This window comes from Triturus cristatus, chromosome 12 (assembly GCF_964204655.1).
Source record: "Triturus cristatus chromosome 12, aTriCri1.1, whole genome shotgun sequence".
NCBI lineage: Eukaryota > Metazoa > Chordata > Amphibia > Caudata > Salamandridae > Triturus > Triturus cristatus.
The window spans coordinates 514125474-514146294 of NC_140595.1; the positions used below are offsets into that span (position 1 = coordinate 514125474).

Consider the following 20821-nt stretch of genomic DNA (forward strand, 5'->3'; position numbering starts at 1 on the left):
TCAATGGTTGTGCTATGTACAAAATTTTTTTAAGGATCTAGATTTGGAGATCTATTACACAGATCCAAAAACAATTAACGAATTGTCAAAGAAAGGACTTAAAAAAGTGGCTTTAACGCATCTGGAGTCCCTGAGACTGACCTCCGTGGCATCGAAACCCTCGGTTGTTCATGCTAATTTAATTCAGACCACTTACTCCATCCAACCTTATTTGACATTACAGATTAGCACCTATCACAGAATGTTGTTAACAAGATTTAGATTTGACTCCTTTTTTAGGCTAGTATCCTTCCCCAAGAGAAACAGCTGGGAGAAGGTTTCCACCCCTTGTCCGTGTGATGAAGTGTCAACTCAGACAAATTTACACACTATTCTGTTTTGTAAATTTCATCATCCACACAGGAGGGTCTGGTTACTACCTTTATTAAAGAGCTGGGGACTAAGACAGTGTCGACCGGCAATGCTACGCCTTCAAAGCCTAGATTCCGAATTGACCTGTTATCTTGTTCTTAACTTCCTTAAATGTATTCTGCAACATAGGAATAATTTGTAAGCAGCGGTTTGATCCCAGTATTTGTAGATGAAATGAATTTTTGTAAAACCTTGGTTTTAACTATATGAGCTGATAATTGTTTAGCTTTAATTTTTATTATTCTTTAATCTATGTGCGATGTTCTATTTGTAACTGCTCTTTTATGGTTTTTTAATTGTAAAAACCGAATAAAGAATTTATTATTATTACTGTTCTGTATTTTATTCCTCGTACTTTGTTTTTAAAAATTTTTCCCATTTTACAACATCCACTGTTAATAGAATGTCTTACCTAGGGTCCTTTTTAATAAGTCAGAAATTTGTTGAAGCAAACAAACAACATCCATTGTTAATAGACCATAATGTTTTACTTGGGGTCGTCATTAAGTCAGAACCTGTTGATGTATGTTTTGTATCGATCCCTTGATTGAAATTTAATTCCTTTTTAACTTATTGTATGAAATTGATTATTGTAATTGTATTCTGCTTTTATGACTGAAATTTGAATAAAGCATACTCTGAACTGAACTAAAAGCGGTTGTGTTCAGACCCCGTGTGCCCTCTGGAATCCCCACTATGTTAATGTTGTTTCTTCTTGATCTGCCCTACGTGTCCTCGGCTCCCGCCACCAACAGGGCCACGGTTCGTCGAAGGGTCTTCACTTTAGATTGGCAGACCTGTAAGGAGTCTTCCACTTCAGATATCCTAGTTTCGGTTCCCGTGACTGTCAGCGGTGTTGCGCAGATCCTGACATATTAGTGATATGTCTGTTTGGAGTTCACCTATTTTTCCCTCGACAAAGTAGTGGAGGTCTTAAATTACCTGCAAAATGGGAGTCACTTATAATGGGTGAGGGTCTCCCCCTGTGCCCCAGCAAGTACTAGGTGGGGAGGCTCTGCAGAGGAGGTGAGCTTTATGAATTTAACAATCATGCCCTGAGACGAGGTATGGGGTGGCTTGTTCTTCCACAAGATGCCCAGCCCGGGATGAGGTCTGCAACTGCTCAGCCCCTGCTGGCCCACAGTCTTGTCTAGGCAGCAAACACCCTGATATGCCGCACACAGGGTCCCCTGGTAGAAATGCTGAAAAAGCTAACAAAGGTGATATAAATGTTGTGGCACCATGCCTCCACTGACATTGTTTTGTGTTAATGATGTTGTCGCCTTGGTCGCTGCGGCCTGATGTAGCTGCTATTTCTCTCAATCCTGGGACCTCACACAAGCCACACCCCCTCTGTAGCCGCTGATTCCGCTGATGTTAAAGGTAGGGGAGTACCGGGCCCTACGGCCTCCCTACCTGGGTCTGACTGCTTGCCGGGAAAATCCGCGGTCAAGAGTAGGAGTGGGGGCCCCAGGCCCACGCCCCACAGCTCGATACTACCGCTGACTCCCACCGCTCAGGGACAAGGGGGTAGGTTGCCTTGCCCCGCACGCTCCTACCCCAAAGAGCAAGGTCCTGAGGGAGCGTAGGTCACTCTCAGTAGCGTCCTGGGGCTAGTCGAAGAGAGCAGTGGGGCGTTACACCACCGCAGCCTGAGCCACCGCTGCCTCTCCTCTGCCACGGATGCTCCCGTCTGGGCCCCTCTTACCACCGCAGACTAATCCTGCAGCCGAATGTCTTGCAAGGAGGTGCTCTCCTTCCAGACCGTGCAGCCGGCAGATGTGCTGCCCAACGACTAGGGACCCGGACCACTCCTCCGTGACCAGGGACCTGGCCGTTGCTCTCTGCGGCCACAAACCTCAGACTCTCCTCTCCGCTTGTTCTGGGACTGCAGGCTTATGGGGGGGAAGGGGAGGGGGCTCCAGCCCAACAAGGGGAGCCGTCCACCTGCCCTCGCCGTTTGCGACTCCTTGCTGAAATCTATTTTGGCCCTCAATGAGTGAGTAGGCCGTGGGTCGCCCCCCCCCCCCCGTGTCAATGGATTCAGTAGGGCGCACCACTTGCGCCATCAATGTCTTGCCATGTCTTGGGAGCCAAAAGTGTATAGGATGTCCGCAATTTCATCCGCGGGTGATGTTGGATTGCTTGCCGGGTGGCGGGAGCTCAGCAAGGAGTGACCGCCATCTCCAGCGGTCAGGCCTCACCCCCCTAGAGCACCATGTTTGCCTGGCCTGCTAGCTGAGGGGTTTTTAGCAGGCTTGGAAGGAGGTTAATATGCAAATATGATAGGATTACATGCTGGAAGGACTGTAGTGATTTTACTAACCACTCCTACAGTTAACTGGAAAACAGCATGACGCTTTACCATTGAACCAAGTGCGTTTTGACGATTTGTCCACACAACTGATGAAGTAAATAAGTAATCTTAACTTAAGGGACGGAATGGCAAAACTTATACCTTATCAACCTGCACATTTCTTTTCAGCGCAGCTGCTTGCGATTTGGTCTTCGTCCTTTATGCACGTTTTACATATTTCAATAAAACTTATTTATTCTCCATTGCACACCATTTGTTGTTAAGTCGGAGTACATATCAGTCACAGCAAATAGTGTAGTCAACTAATATTATGTGTTCTTTGTTGGAATGCGTATATTGTCACAATAATGGACTTTTGCCTTCTAATTTAACGATTCATAGTTCTTTTTCTGTGGTTTTTGCAGCGAACAAGGTTGGACCTTGAATTCACCCTTAAGTTTGTGCTGGTCCTTCTGTCTCAACCCACGCCGCCCACTCCAAAGTGGAGCGCCACCTATAGCTGCTTTCTGTTCCGTCCTTCTCTGTAATTAGCATATTTTGCTTTCTTTGTACGCAGTTTACTTATTCCACTGAATAATGTTAATAAATGGCTCCCTCGTGAGCTATTTTCTGAAAAACAAATGCATTCTAAATCGGGATGACTGTCTAGATTATCATATTCGCAGCGCCTCTATTGAATAGGTTTATAGCACAAATGAATTCCTGATTGTTCCAGAAACCACACATCTTATTGATCTATTTGTATAAATGGGATATCATCCCTCACATAGGAAAGACCTTTGCAAACTGGCTTTAAATGCAAATACAGCATAATTAGAACAACCCGTTTATGTGCCGACTCAACGCGATTTTTCTAGCTGCGGGTTAGGCATTTTCTTTGACCGTAATACTGGCATCAGCAATAGTAAACACGCTATCATTTTTTATTCCTGTATTTCTTAAACCTGCTTTTCCCTTTAGGAGTTGTAGTTCCTGTAAACCGAGATGAAGGAGTGTAATAGTTAACAGCACGGATAGGAAGAAGCGGTCCAGCGGGGGTTAAATTGTAAAGTGTAATAGAATAATAACGGGTAGCACCATCTGCTGGCCTACATCTGCAGAACGGCTCTGTATTTTTAACGGCATCTCTAATATTCATGTTGATGCATTTTGATGCTTTGTGCGTTCATTTTGCTTTGTTGGAATCTGGCTATTTGCTTACAGCTGTTGTGGAAAATCTGCTCTTCAGGGAAGATTGTCTGCTCTTTTCCCGTTTGCTTGAATTGGACGCTCTGTGGACTGTACTTGTCGAAGGATAGGATATGTTAAATTACAATGTGTATTGGTGGAGGGCTGCGCATATCTCGGCTGCCGGGCTGTTTAGCAGCAATCATTTTTCAATGTTTTTCTACTGAGCTTTGCCCGATGTGGGGGAAAAGCAAGAGGCACGCGACTGTCTAATGCCAACCATGTCTTCAGTGAAGAGGCCAAGAGGAAGGGTAAGTGAAAGCCTGAATGAGGGGGAGGAGGAGGGGTTCGCTTGGGCTAAAAGGCTAATGGGATTGAATAACCTTCCTTATTACTGGCTGCTGCGGCGGGAGTCGCATTGCATCGCCATCTTGAGCTTGTTGCTGTTTTCTGAAGCCGTGGTTGTTTGTTATAGCCCGCGGGCCTAAGGTGGCATTCTGCTGCGCGATCTCAAACCCTGCCTCACTCCTACTTCTGCAGCACAGCTGGGAAACCTTGGACTAGGCGCTTGTAGAACATGTACCCAAGGAAGGGCGCTGGATTCGGGTTCAGAATGTGCATGGCAATTCCCAGTGGCTTTTCAATGCACTGCAGTTTTAAGCACATTCAAGGGTGAGAAAATGACACAATTTTGTGACGTTCTGCTATATATTTTGATGCAGGTATTTCGCTGTGGGAGGTTCCTGCCATTTCTAAAGCTAGATAAATTTCATTTCTGCATTTGATATGCTTTTTGACCGATTGTTAGATTTCTGATCATGATTTTACCAGCTATACAAATGTTTTAAGTGTTTTAAGTGTTTTAAGTAAAATGTAAGGGAAAGATCATTTGAAATATTTTTTAATGAACATTGTGTGTGCATCGTTTACATATAATACGATTGATTGGCACTGCCTCGGGGTTTTCCATGCTTAATACAATGTTTTGATGGGATACGAACGGTTGTCTGGTAGAAGGTAACTGCAGTGAAGTATCAATCTTAACCTAGCTATGCCCTCTTTAGAAAATTGCTCAAACATCACCTATTCCAGGTCCAGCTTTAATTTATTCTCCTGCAAGTCACACACACCACAACGACAAGATACCATCTGGTATTCGAGCGCTTTATAAGCCTTTTTTTTATTTATTATTATACTTAACCTGTAATTACTTTGTGTGTGCACGTGATGATATTTAGGAAATGTACTGCTAATAAGATGGGTGACAAGGAATTTTTAAAAAATCACTGAAAGACTATTTAATAATTTTGAGGGAGAAATTAGCATAAAAAGCAGGAACCGTGCATCAGGGATGCATTTTACACTCGTGCACCCGAGCAAAGTAATGTTATTCTTCTGCTATAAGTTAAATAAAATGTGAGCTATTCAAAGTACCCTCAATGCCTAGTTTGTAATGAGTGATTCTGTTTCTTTGCAGCCTCCTTCCATCAAGAAGACTGATGGTTCAGGGACATATTCCAAGCTGCAGAATACCCAGGTGAAAGTAACATCGGAGAGGAGGCAGAAAAAAAAGGTGGACACTGAGAGCAAGCAAGAGAAGGCCAACCGTATCATATCGGAGGCAATAGCCAAGGCCAAGGAGCGAGGGGAGCGTAACATTCCACGGGTCATGAGTCCCGAAAATTTCCCTACTGCTTCTGTTGAAGGAAGAACAGAGAAGAGGGGGCGGAAGATGAAATCCAAGCCGAAGGACAAGGAGGGCAAAAAGAACAAAACTGGTCTGTCCTCCAAGCAGAAAGAGAAGACCAAAATTGGGTGAGTACCTTAGGATGCCATGTTTTTACAATTACCCCTGTGGAGGTTGGGACATTGTTCCAGCACGGTCGGAAGGGACATGGACACTCCGGTCCCCTGATATCCATTGTGCTCTCATAAATGTACACACGCTGCCTCTATGTAGTTCCATCCACCGGCAAGCATACTTTCAGTAATGCGCTTCAGAGCGTCACTTTGTTTCAACACGCAGGCATAGCGCAGCCGCAATGTAATGTTTCAACGAGCGCTCATAGACTCGTACATTCCTCCTTCATGTAACTATTTTCACTAGCTACGGGGTTACAATTTATTTCACCCGCATTCCTTATGTGAAGCGTCCCTTTGACGTAACTTTGCCCCTACATGTGTGCACATGACACCCGCGCCCACATTTGGGCGTTTCCTGGCTTTACTAAGACTCAGCAGACATGCGCAGCCTCTTGCAGCTGCAGGTCTGCAACGGGGAGGGCGAAGCAATCCCTTTTCTCCTACTGCTCGGGCACACCCATGAAAGGGCGGACTCCGCTTTAGTTTAGGATACAGACCATGCGCGAACCACCTCCATAACTGAACCAGGCACTTTCTTTCTTGTGAGCGCTCAGCACACGAGGACACCGGAAACCGCGCACCTGGCGATACTCTCCTAAAATGCCGAACCACTTTACATTAATTAGCTCATTGGGTCGCACTATATAGAGCGCAGTAACTTTCTCCTCATTCCAACATCGGGGAGGAAGCAACGCGGGAAACTTTCCTTGAGGCAGTAAGAGTGTGTTTGAATGCAGAATGACTGTTTTTCTGTTTGCATGTCCTTCCATGTATGACCTTGATTTATTTACTTAATTTTCCTTTGCCCTAAGACCAAAATGCACGCCGACCGCGGTCTGTGTGTTTTTCTTTACAGGGTTTGACAACCGGGGTTTCCCCTCCCCTCCTCCCATGGGGCAAGTAGCTTTGGTATTTAGGGTAAGAATAGTAAGATCTCATCTCACTTCATCATTCTTGGAATCGTGTACACAGTGTCACATGTCACATGAGTAGTCACTCACTTTTAACTGAATCAGTGCATGTATTGTGTTCAGTACTCTGTTGTGACCAAGTTATGTTGTTACATGTTCTACCTTTCAAACTTCTATTCCAGGCTTGAACTTGGAAGCCATTCCATAGTGGAGAGTAACTCGGGTCACACCCACTCAGTGGTATCATCTTGCCCCCAGTTGGTAAGAACGGAGCCCCCCTTTTTTTACACTAAGGTCCTGATGAATGCCCTGGACCCACCTGGGTCAACATGGCAGAAACATGTCCACCGCTTACACCATGGTTAAGGGACAATAATTTCCCCTTACACTGTTCATTGATTTTAATATCATATAGTTACCAGTCACATTAAAACACAATTTGATAACTATAGTGATTTTTACTCTCACTCACTCTGTCACGGGCCCCCACATAGTTTAGAAGTGCATCCCTGTTGTCAGGTGTATGCCCACCCTCTATCGCACCAAAGTTTTAGAGTGCGAGGACTGGTCAATGATGAAGCATGACACCAGGTGTTGTGTGAGACCAGTCAGTCACATTTTGTGAGATGACCTCGCTCACAATAGAACCATAACTTCACAGTGGTCACTACACTAGGAGCAGCTCTTGTTGTGGTTAACATTTATTGTTGGAGGCTGCTAGCTCCTGGAACCCCGCGCCTCTTGTTCCCTTCTCCATGCATTGTGGAGCTCATGTGTGATTGACCCTGTGAGGATGGACCTGCCTCTTAGAGATGAAATGGGCATCTTTTTTTTTTAATAAAACTGTGTTCGAACAACATGCCCATTCAATGCTTGGCCTCTGTCCATTTCTCTCTTTCGCATCGCGTTTGCCCTTTTCGTCTCTTACAATTGCTGTTGTTACCAGACGAACCCACGGTGACCTGTTATGCCATTTTCCTTCCAGGCTTTTTCTTTATAGTCCAAAACCAAGCTACATAGTACTTTTGACTAATTGGTTAAACAAATGGGAACCAAATTGAAACCTACTGTTCAGAATAACAAAAATAACAAGCATTGAAGATGCAATACGTCTCGCCTTTGATTAAGTTAAAGCCATTTGCTTTGCTAATGGTATTGTATAGCAAAGCAAATGGCTCTCCTAATAGAAGCAGTTGCAGTTCCTTAGCGCTTTCTTGTTGATGTGGCTTCTCCACCAAACTGGCAGAATAATGTTGACTATAGTGAAGTATAGGAAATAATACACGGGGTACAGAAGATTTCCTCAAGTAGCATTAATTTGTATGCAAAGTAGTACAAGGGAAGCTACCCGGGCATACTCTACAAGGTTGATGCCCCACTAGGAAATAGCTCTGTTGACTTATTTCCTGGGAACGCTCTGCCAGCCTCGAGTGACACAAGTACAACCTTCATTGATCTAAGTTTTCTATATAGTTCAACTTAAAATAAACATCATGATCACTCTGCGTAATTTAATCACGGTCCACTTACAAACACGTGCTAAACATTGGCACAAGGTTTTTCATTTTAAAATAAGATATAATAAACATTCAGGTAGTCTGAAATCATTAGACATATAATCGGATTAACTAATAATTATATTGGCTCTTGATGTACTGTGCACAGCATTGGATTCATCAGAGTGCATAACTAAATACATATGTTACGTTTATAAACATATATGGTTAAAGAATTGTAGGTGGTACATTTCATATTTACATTCTCATTTGTAGACATCTTTGAGGTTGTCCCAATTTTTTGGGCTGAAAATGGGCTTCCATTGTATATTAAAAATATACGTTGCGATAGACCTTGTAAATTCGTATAACATGGGGAAACAGCCTTTAGATCGAAAGCTTTACAACGGAGAAGCCTTTACAGTGATAGTCTTTTACAACGAAATGTTGTACAACAAATGTGCCTTAGCACGGATGCCTTTTGCCATGAGTATGGGTTTTTGGGTGGCAGGGGAAATCTTAAAGGTTTAGGGTGGGAATGAGATTTTGAGTGACAGGAGTTTTTAGGGGTTAGGATGGGTTTTTAGGTGGAAAGTGAATTTTTAGGGTTTAGGGTGGGTATGGAGATTTGGGTGGCAAGGGAATTTGTAGGGTTTAGGATGGGCATGGGAGTCTAGATAGTAAGGGAATTTTTGGGTGACAAGGGATTTCTTAGGGCTCAGGGATTGTGGGCTAATAGGGTAATGTAAGGTTTATATTTACCTGTAAAATACTTACATTTTCGTTGTAAAGGCATCCGTGGTAAAGACATATCCGTTGTAAAAGACTTTTGTTGTAATGGCATTTTCGTTGTGAAAACAGTGATGTAAAGCCATCCATGGTAATGGCTTTCATTGTTCTGACCTACATCCATATGAGGTCACCACTTGTGTAGCCTCTCATCTAAACAAGTATTAATTGGGGCCAGTGTACACTGATGCATCATTTCTTTTTTTTGTAGTAACTTTGGACCTGTGTTGTTGCATGTCTGGGCACATATTTGACTGTTTTTAAGGACGCACCGTTTTTCTGGCAATGTCAACAAGAGTCATTCTCGTGTAAACTGGCATGAAGAAATGCATCTTGGATGCTACTGTAGGAGGCAGGTGCGCAACTCCCATTGGGCTCAAATGGCTTCAGCCCCTCCCCCGTCATGTGTGTGAGCCTGGGCTGAGATGGCTTCCCGGGCTCACACACTGCCGCACCCGAGTACTTCACAGGTCTTTAAAAGACCATTTACTTGTTAATGAGGATTTGTCGTTCTTTCACCCCTTCTTAGAGCCCCTGCATATTCACCCTGCCAATTGCTGGAAGATTTACCCCCCCCCCCCCCCTTGAAATTTTCTTATAGCATAATCAAAGTGAACACAAGAATTTAATGTATACAATGTCCCTTTGGGTACCAACACACCAATTGCAATACTGATAATGTGTACACTCCCTGGAAAGACCCAAACTCAATCCCCCCCCCCCCCCCCCCCCCCCCCCCAAAAAAAAATCAAACTGTAAATCATACTACAAACATAGCATTCAAATAATACATGTCAGTCTTCCGTAGACATACAGCAAAATCTCAATAAAATCAGAAACATGTAAAGTTTTTTTGTAGGATTAACAAGGACCAAAATCAAGATCCATTTTCCTGTACACTAATATATACTTCTCAGATACTTATTAGACAGATACCATCAATTCCATATTGCATAATGGGTCATCAGATTCCAAAACGATTATATAAATCAAATATCTGGTCCTTGTATTCCAATCCTAAGTGGGCACCGACGCATGTTTCGTTGAGGGTCTAAGTTATTGGTCGCATCTTCTTTAGGGTGCAAGGTAGATTTAAAGCCAACCAAGAAGAGGGGGGTAAGAACTAATGCGAATCCCAGGGTGAGATCAGATTACTGAAAAATTCAAAATATGACCGCATTTAAAGCGGGCCATAGCTCATGGCCAAAAATAATTTCTACAAAAGAATAATCTTCGGAGAGTCCACTGTGCCTCAAAAGATAGAGATAAGTTCAGCAAATAACTGGTCAAATATGAAGGGAGGGGAAATCCCCTTTTCCCGAAGAATAACAAGATGGCAAAACCACTCTGCAATATTTAATGTTCTGGCTGGTGGCCTTAAATATAGCAGTCCGCTGGAATATTGGTGTCTGGAAAATCAATCCCCTGTAATTCAAAGTTGACCTTTTTTTGGGGGGCTGCCCCTGTCATATTTGCGAGATTGCAGTTGCACTTTATTGGAAAAGGGGTCTTTTATTGCTGGACTCGTTGATCTATGTTAAGCGACACTCCATTATGAATGACAATATTTGATTAATTAAGTTGTTGGTAATGACATCACAGTGAAGAAACTTTGTTTTAGGACCATATGGATAAATAAGGCCATTCTTTTCATCCCCACGTTCTGTTGGAAAAGCTAGAAACATTCAAATAATTATTTCCACTAAGTTGTTCAGAACTGTATTTGATCAAAAATCCCGAAGTTAAAGTATTCTACCTGCATTGTTTGTGAAAACAAAGACTATACTCATTGAGGTTGACATACATTTTAGGAGAGATGCTGGCATTTTTATTTCTGCAGACCCTGACATAGTCTATCTTAGGAGTTTGGATCAATTAAGGCAGGAACTGATATCTAACACTTAGGTAATTGCTGTAGAATTTGTTGCTGAGTCAATCTCAGTCACTCCAGCTGTGATATATGTATACCAATGAATGACTGTCATTCTGTGGTAAATGATGTAAATATTAGTATAATAATGGATGGCGCATCATCTCTAGGTATAAATATTTGAATATGACAGGGTAACTGCTCAACACACACTGGCATTTCCGTATGGCTGCATTTCTTTTGCTGTCAGATGAGTTTTTTTCTCCAATTCTGACCCCTTCAATGTTCGACTGTTTCCTCATAAATGTTCTGAAAGATGAATAGTAGCAAGATAGATACTTTAGCAACAATTGAAATAGTACTTCAACTGCTGCACCAAAAATCCAGTAACTCCCCTTTGAGATAAATCTCTCCACCTCTTACTTTTTTTGGTGCACAGCTTCTTTTAATGTGCTAGAATAATGTTATATTGTATACTTACTTCAGTTTTAATATTGATAGAAAAGTCATTTTCTGGTTCGGTCCATGTTCTAAAAACCCTGACCTTTAAACTGAATGTCCTTGTAGAGGCTTTTCTTTATTCACAGCAGATCATTAAGATGCAATTAGGAGATGAAGATAAGGGGAGTTTAGAAAACACTAACCAAAAGCCTCTCTAGATAATGAGGCGATTTACAATCCAAGAGTGAGATTTGTTATAGCGGATCATCACCAGATTTCAGACCTCTTTGAACAAATAGTGGCTGATACATTATGTAAAATGGAAACCAGGCTTTTCGACCAGCAGAATCCATTATGAAATAAATTAGTTCCTTCCAAGTATAATATTTATATAGCCCATCTCATTACGAAGCAAGGTAGAAGAGAAGCTACTATTACTCATATTAGTGCTGCTTCATAGTCTATATCTTCCATTGCTCCCAAGTCGTCTTCCCGTTTTGTTGTTTATTTCTGTAATCTGTCTGGCATATTATTGTTAAGCGCAATATAAGAGGAGATTGCCCCTTTTTCCAGCTCTCCCAGCAGCCTTGTGTTTTTCAGCAGGTATAACTCAGGGATTCTGGTCCAGTCTAGCTCCTCGTCCTATAGAGCAAGTCTAAATTGAGTATACTTAAACATCTGACTTTAGGTCAGTTTGTATTCACTCTGCAGGCTAGGGAAAGTCTTTAAATTGTGCCCCCCCACCCCAGTGGAGAAGTGTGACTCAATGGTTAGAGCGGCAGACCTCGATCCAGAGCACTGGTCCGGGACCAGGGTTCGATTCCCGTCGCGGCAGGGTCTCGGCCTATAAATTCCGCGGACCGGATATTCTCGCCTCAGTGCCTATTCTAATCATGGGTCCCACGCTGCAACTCTGGGCAATAGCTTGCTTAATCTCCACAACGGCCCCAACAGCGCTGGGATGCCTGGCCTCACCATGGGGGTGCCCAGGAGTGGACACCTCACATGGAAAGCCAGGAAGGGTTCCTTCAGCGGTATGAGTACAGCGCTGAGGTACCCGTAGTGGTGATCGGCGCTATATAAATACCTATACATTTACATTACAGACACGTCGCCCACCTTTGATATGCCAGTGCGATCCCATGCTTTAAACCCTCATAGTTTATTGATTTTCTACAGCATTTTTCCTTCTGACAATGGTGTTCACTTTGTAATCTTACTCTTCCACCCAATGGACTGCATAAGATTGAACCTAGGGGAGGTGCTTGGCATAAATCTTGACTTTTCTTTGTCTATGGGAGAGTTTATAATCCCCAGTAGTCTGATTGCCACGTTGTAGCCAATACTTTCATTTTCATGTTTAACAAGATTGGCTAGTTGGAGAAACTACTATCTTTGGGTTTAGCCACCTTCTGGATTTCAAATTATTGTAGTTCTTTGTACCATCTTCACCTAGTACACAGTGCAGAGGGTAATTTATCTCTAATCTCCCCAAGTACACTTACATTTCATCAGTGTTAAAACAGATCTACTGGCTACCCATTAAAAGTTGATGGGATTTTAAAGCCAGTGCCTTTGTCTGCAAGACTAGGCATAACATCTCACTCTTCTGTCTGAACTTGAAATTCTCTTGGTACATTCCTACTGTTGGCTTGTTATGGTGATAAGACGTTTTCCACCACTGCAGAAAACCTGGAACTCACTTTTCACTTATATTCACAACCTGACCTGTTACAGTTCAGTAAATCCGTTAGTCTTTATAGCTCCTGTATAGCATTTATTAGCTTGTACCAAGAAGCTTTGGCATGCAAGTGCTCTAAAAAAACCTCTGACATACTACTTAAAAGATATTAACTCCGAGAGAACAACAAATACACAAACATACCTTCAATTGGTATCCACTCTTTGAAAAACCAACATGTGTTATTTTAATTGATATGACTTCTGGGTCAATGCCTAAATATACTGAATTGAAGCAGGCTCCCTTTAATCCCATAGTTAAGAAAAGGAAATACGATCCTAATGTCACAAAAAAGACAGAAGATTTAGTTTATTCTCTATATAAACTATTTTCCTAGTCCAATATAGCTGTCACCAATGTTGAAAACAAAGAATCTGGGTCAAAAGGCTGTAACATTAATGAGACTGTTTTGATGTACTGCTTGTTAAGAACGTGTTAAAAAGCACAGAGGTTTTAAAAATGGTAGCAAAAATATGTAGGTGAAAGCTTTTTTTTAAATTTTTTAAAATAAATTCTTTATTAACTTGCTCATCATTAATACATTAAATACATGGTTGTGGGTACAGATACGTTCGTATTGTACTGTTGACATATCGTCAATACACGATTGTACAGCACATAAGAGTAGATTCTGCACAGTTATCACTTGCAATAAACCTTGAATCTGGTTGTTGGCGTTCGCAGAGCGGAGGGTCTTTGATGTAACTTGCTCCCTCTTCACAGTGGTCCTTAATCTGGGTCCAGTGCACGATATGCTTGCCATGAGCCCAAGATCTTCTCCCATTTTTTAGTGCACCCCCTGCTACGATATATTGTTTTTTCGGCCCGTTGGCACCAGTATAGACCTTTCTCCCAGTCAGCCACCACTGGCAGATGCCTCGACCCCCAGTTTCGAGCTATATTCCTCTTGACTACCCCGGCGGCCAATTCCACCCACTGTGGTGTGTCTGGGCCAGTCTTCCTCCACCTGTATCAAGAGCAACAATCCCTTCGCCCCAAGTGGGACTTCTACTGACAGAACTCGTGACATAATCGTTGCCACTGCCCCACAGTATCCGCGGATCACTGGGCACTCCCAGAGGGTATGAAAAAAAGTACCTTCCTGTCGGTATCCCCTCAAACACAGAGTATTTCCTGCCCTTTCCATCTTGTAGATTAGGCTGCGGAAGTAGTATGTTATGTGAAGAACCTTGAGCTGCACTAGCCTGAATCGTGCCTATATCGCTATCTTTCTGGGTCCCTCTAGGGCCTCCGTCCACTCCTCATCCATGATGTCACCCTTCCATTTCTCGCAAAGCGGTCCTAGTGGGTCAGGTGCATTATTTCTCAATTTCCTATATATCACTGAAATCCCTTGCTTCAGGATATGGTCTAGTAGTACACGATCCTCCAGGGGGGAGGTATCGGGAAGAACGCACCCCTCCTGGATGTAATTACCCATCCTATAATAAATATCTGAGACGCCGCTAAATCAAACTCTTGGCTTGGGGAGTCTAAGGTAATAAAGGCTCTACTCCTCCACACATCCCCCCCAGGTGCTCAATCCCTATCTTTGCCCATCCCGAGAAGCCAGTTAATTTTGAGACTTCTGATAGTCTGTCACTCAGCCACAGGGGGGGTCCTGTCTGTTAATGCATTGCGACAGCCGATGTAGGTCTCTTTCCATCAGTCCAGGCATGGACCGCCACAGAAGTATGGATGGGGAGAGTTCCCTTCTTCCGTCTAGACAGAATGGCCTCATAATTTTGGCCTGGCATTGCCCCTCTGTCAACCCTATATGCAGGCTCACCCCAGTCTGCAAATATCCACTTGATCACAAGTAACTGAGATGCCCAGTAATAGTTTGATATTTGGGACTCCATCTATTATGCCCCTCTGTAGCTTCTTCAGGGCAATGGTGAAAGCTTTCTTGTGTAATGAAGAGATGTGCTTGTAAACATACATTTTGTGAAAATAAAATTTCAATTAAGTTGACTCTTCTAAACAAAACATTGACACTTCTGTCAGAGCTGCTGCATCTTTAGAAATTGCCTCCCCAAATTTGATCCCAAATCAATCCTTTAGCTCCAGTTTCGGTACCACAGCAGTCATGTCTGCAGGTCTCTCTGAAGGTTTTGTCTTGAAGAGGTAACAATATTAAGATATCTGTGCATAAGTTAAGTATCTTTGATTTGGATTACATTATTTTATAATACTGGATTAATTATGAATAGGCCTAGATTGTTTGGGACCTTTCGTTTAATAACTAGATTACTCTTGGTAAATACACATGATCTAAAGTTAGTTCATTTGATTCAGATGTCAGATCTATTATATATATTGAAAAAGTACAATTTAATTCAACCTCCATTGTTAAACTTATTTTATCTCCTATTAATTTATTGCATGTAGTACGAGTTGTTGTGAGGGCATGAGTAATCATGAAATGCCAATGGCCCAGATCTCTCAAATCCTGAAAAATAGGGCCCTTTAGGCTTTGATCTCAGTAATGTCAACGTGGGTCCTTCCGGAAAGGTAACAAATATTGTGGTTGACATATAAATTGATGTTTCTTGACAAAATATGATATCACTACTTGATCAAGGATGTCTGCTCCGTTAAACTTACATAAACAAAAAAAACACGTTTTAACAATAAGTTTTCATTGGTGACATGCGAAGGAGCAGCTTTAGTTATTGTCATTGAGAACATAACATCCAAATCACAGTAAGGAGTCCGTTCCTCTATTGGGCAGAGGCACTCATGGTTGCAAACTGACTAGTGTTTAAGTCGCTGGGAGATCTGAATTTCAGATATTAATGCCCTTACACACCTGTTAGGGTGTCATGCTTCATCATAGGGTGCTCCTAGTCGGACCGGCGATGCAATGTCTGACGGGCCTGGTGGCTTCTTTGGCGGACTTCTTTTGATCTGAGGATGCCGTATGTGAAGGGTGCATGTGGGCTAAAAAGAAGTGACCAATAGTGTGTGCAAAGTGACTGGGTGACTTTAAAATAGGCACCGGACCCACGAACGTTTTAATTAAACAAAAATGGGACCAGGACTAAGTAAAAACAGTGGGGCTACCAGGAGGTCCTAAGGTACCAGGTAAAGGAACGTACAAAAGAAATATAATTGGCAAAGAAAAACATAGATACTACTGAGCCTAACATGGCACATGAGATGATAAAATATATGTTGTATTCTTAAATTATTCAGTGGTAGATGCTAACATGGATACATTTGAAAAAAAACTATTTGCATCGTTCTGGAGCAATTGAAGAATAAAGGAACTGATGAAGCATGATGTTTGCTCTATTAAGACACAATACCCATAGTTATTGGAGACAGATTACTCAGCTTATGACACAAAACCTGAGAGGCATGCAGTATGCATAACAAAAAGGTAGTGGGTGGAATCTTTTCGACCTTAATGGCAGAAACCTTGATTTCCTTATTAAAGATTAAAGTGGTTTTCTTTAAATTGTTTCTCCTAAACACTTTTTCCACATATCCTATCTGCTTTCATCTTACATTAAGAGGGCCAGATCCACTGGTGTGGAAGGCCCTTACAGAATTCCTGTTACGGTCAGGAAAGCAGATTACTATAGTTTGGTTCACTTTCTACACCCTTTTTACAAAGTATGTTATTTAAAAAAAGGTGCTTGGACTTTTCATAAGCATTATAGATAGGTTGGCCTACTAGATATTTTAGGCTAACGTTTTGTAAAACTTTAGTAGAACATTTTCACAAATGGTTTAAGGATAATGTGATTCTTCCAACAGCAAAATCAGAGTTCATGGAGCATCGCTCTGAACTTGATAAAATAGAGGCATTTCATTAATTAAACAATAACTGTAATGCTGTCGGATGTAAATCTATTTTTGCTGCATTCATTGCCATTTGATTTTGCAGATTGAGCCACACATAGGCGAACGTTTTCTAACCTTAGGATTACTACTACCTTGTTAAAACGTTTGATTGCCCTGCACGCAGTTTTTATGGACTATGATAAAGGACTAACCAGTTGCACCCCTACCTGAAGCACTTTAAAGGTGGGGTGCTTACTAGCACCCCTGTTATTTTGATTGTATTTGTATGGTGGTCTGAACATTTTTCCCAATTTTCTCCAAGTTAGGGCAAATTTACAATTAAAACTTTACTTTATGCTGGAGATGTGATATTTGATATCCCAAGGGAAGTCAGAGAAGTTTAATCAAGCTACTAAAGTGTGTTAAAGACCTCTCTCAAATTTATTTGGAGAAAAGTTAAGTCATGGAATTCTTAAAGGTTAATAAAAATTGAATTAATAGGAAATTTAAAAAAATCCTAAGGGAGAGGTGTCTGACCCCAAACAGGGGGTAGTGGTAGCGGTAGGGGCGGGGGAGGGGGTTTAGCAGCATCAAAGGGCAGATGGGCTATGCTCCACTTGGTGTTTGAGGCGGTTTGCCACTTGTTACTTGGGTCTGTCCTGTTCTAGCTGAACAGTCTAGGCCAGGTACCTTCTTTCCGCACTTTGCTTTCTGAATAGTGAGGGCAAACAGTAGTCTTCTCATGGAGGTAGTGAACACGGCAGTAGCTCGGACCTTATTGTCTAAGCCAGTGTGTATCTTTTGAATTAAAAGAAAGTACTTTAATCACACAGCATAATGTAATACTACATAGTGAGAATCCAATACAGATTTGTGATTTGTTTGCGATCTTGCTTGAGGTGCTACTGCCTTTGGTACCCTCCCACTGCTAATGAAGCTCCCCAGTGTCTAAAATCCCTTGCATGCAACTCTGAGACACGGGACTGATTAGGAACCGTTCATTCCAATCGCCCCAAAGGCATATATGTGCCCTGTTCAATTTTACTTCTTTGCAGTTATTCAATAAAAGTGTTGAGTTCATTGTGCAGACCTATGTCTGCTACTTAGTCTCCCATCCCAACCACAGTTTTGCAGCCCCATGGTTACCTGTGTTCAATTGTTGCAATCCAGGTGGTGCAGATAGTTTTATGCAGTGGTCCTGTTCCTGCTACGTTTCTTCACTTGAAGGGGCCACGGCCTCGCTCCGATCTTGAGGGCTAGAAGCTTTCAGCAGTCAGTGAACACGGCAACTCTGGTCTTTGCCATCTGAGGCCTCCATAGGCTGTGTGCAGACGAGACACTGAGGTTGTGGGTATGGCCTTGGGGCCGATTAAGGCTCCCACCTTGTTGAAATGTTTTGACATTTGCAGCAGCACCACCATCCTTAGTCTTGGCAAAATGCAGACCACAGGCAATGTTTGATGCTTGCAGACGTCATCTTGTGGTTGGCAATTAGAACTGTTCAGGGAGTTCAGGATACCCCTTAAACCACATCGTCTGCTCTTGGTTTCACTTTGTTTAAGTCACTTGCTTTCTCTGGTAATTCCCCTCGCAGCAACATATTGGGCTTCTCCCTCCTGCTGCAGGATCAGGCAAACCCCTTTCCTGTTTTAGCAGGCAGGCATCTAGGCCATAGGTGGACTTACTGCTCCTCCAGCAGAAAGTCTAGGCTTCAGATGATGGCTGCTCACCACTGGGAAGAATAGCTATCATGCTGACACCAGTTCTAGTCACATTACAGTCCTTTCAGTACTCTGGAGAAATCCCTTACGTGATCATGAAAGGACTGAAACTGGAATAAAGTGGGGGTGATTTGGATCCCACTTTTATGCTCCTTTTTCCAGACAGGGGATGTTCATCCACTCCCTAATGTGGCAGAACTGTTTAGGTTTGGTTCTCTTTCCAGTGTCATTTTCTGGCTGTTCCTCATAGTCTCTGTTCAAGGTGATGGCTCTCACAGCAGGTAACAGTGATTCTGGTTCAAAGCAGGAATAGCCAAAGCAATGTCACAATGAAGTGCAAGGTACCTGTACCCAGCCGATCTCTTCCTAAAGCAGTAATTGTGGACTCACCTCATAATCTACCAAATGGCAGTGCTCAGGAAGAACTAATCAGCAGCCCTTTGTCAACAAGGACCACATTGAATTTCTAAAGGAAGGCCTGACTCCCTCCTCCTCCACTTCATTGTCTGAGTCTTCACTTTCCAGTCATAGGAATGCAGGCAATACAATTCCACAGTCTGGGGAAGTTTTAGCCACCCTCCAACTTGTGCCATGCTTAGGGCCATCCAAAATGGATCTCACTTGTCCTAGTACTCGGCCTCTCACCGCACACAGAGCCCTCCTTTTATACATGTGTTGCACACTCACTGCACATACTCGGCATGCAAAAGGAAAGTTGACGTAAGAGTCTGGGGTTCACTTAACATTACATCTGTGTAAGAGGAGTCGGTAGACAACACTTTCCATGCAATAGAGAAAAGATCTAGTCACACGAATGATTCACAAAACCTTAGCATGCTGCCACCACCGCTTTAAGCAGTTACCAGGTCAAATACAGTATTTCTATCCTCAACGATGGCTTGCTCCGCTTTTCTTTCCAGGTCAAAAACAGGGTCTGGATCTAGCATTACCAGGGACAGGCATAGGCCCCTGCATACACCTTAGGTTAGTGTGATGGCAGTGGCAAACAAAATGTCAGGATACCATTTTCACATGCAGTTGGGTGCTTGGGCTAGAGTACAGACCAATTTGACGTGAAGAGGTCCTTCACATTCCAACGAGTGGAAAAAAATGCATGTTTTCGGAAGGTCTCTATTGAATATTGTTACTGAGCCATTTGAAGTAAAGTATGAGCTCTATTCACCATGCGGGTAATCTAAACACCCATTAAAGATTTAAAAGGCTAAGGTGTCTGCTGCTCGCCTGCCTTTTGCTATTCTGTTTTCAGTATCATACCATTTGACAGAATTTCCTTTTATAAAGGGAGAGTAAGGTTTTAAGAAGCTTGATATCTTTAATGCAGAGATGGTGTGTTAAAGCTTCACACCTAACAATAGGCATATATGGTATTTATTGCTAAAGGTGCTAGTAAATATGTCTGAAATACACTCCAGGTTTACGCAGTTTACTTTCAGCTGTTGATTAACTCAGTCTCGCTTTATCTGAAATGGTTAATTGGAATAATGCTTTTCAAATTCAAAGTAAAATAAGAAAAGCAGCAACTAATGTCATCTATGAAAATACTAAATCATAAAAATGTATTGCAAAAGTTGCTGTGCTAAATAGAAAACATTATTTGCATATTACAGAAGCATATTTAGTGCCACTTTCTTGACATTATTTAGGTCTCGCCTAGGCAGCGCTTGCACTGTCTCTTCGAGACATGCTGCATTAAGGATATGAGCATTGAACACTTCCAGCGCTTTTTGTTGGTTAGCTGGCCTGCCTTTCTAAATTCCTTCTCTAGTTGGCCAATACTGTCCATCTGTCCTGACTTTGTGTGCTTGGTTCCCTCCCAGCAGTCGTTATTTTTGTTTGGCCAACTGCTGCCTTCAGAGGGCGCCTGTTTGGTGCGCTTCCCCTCTCGAGCTTACAAACACACACACACAGCCTTTGCATCTCATCCAGATTAATGTCGTGCACTTCCCCCTCCCACTTGTTTTCTTTTGCTCCTGCATGGTGTGTTCACTGTGTGTAATTGTACATATTCAACCATTTTTTCATTATATTAAGATGTTAATTATTTTTACCATCGGCATGTTTTGATCATAGCCCACGTCTATGCTCGAAACTGGTACCCCATGCCCAAAGTCGACAGCTCTGTCTCGCGCCACATCGCTAAGGGCCTCCTGTTTTTATCGGGTGCATTAGGCTACACCCAGCGCCCTGACAAATCATGAACATGCTCTTGCATTTGTTTTTATGATCAGTGTGGCTGCTGCTGCGCTTTCTTAAAGTATGGCAGCTACGTGCCTTTGCTGCC

The 20821-nt window shown here is 42.6% G+C and overlaps 1 protein-coding gene across 7 annotated transcripts in view; it reads left to right on the forward strand.

Moving 5' to 3' along the window:
• Nucleotides 1-20821, forward strand: part of CHD9 (chromodomain helicase DNA binding protein 9) — a 1905864-nt gene that overhangs the window by 333261 nt on the left and 1551782 nt on the right. For 6 of the 7 annotated variants that reach the window (XM_085637757.1, XM_085637759.1, XM_085637761.1 and 3 more), the window contains exon 5: nucleotides 5373-5710. In XM_085637757.1, the coding sequence (XP_085493883.1) occupies nucleotides 5373-5710 (338 nt within the window). Of the gene's footprint in view, nucleotides 1-4100; nucleotides 4207-5372; nucleotides 5711-20821 lie in introns of those variants that run through there. The other variant, XM_085637763.1, reaches the window with a different exon arrangement.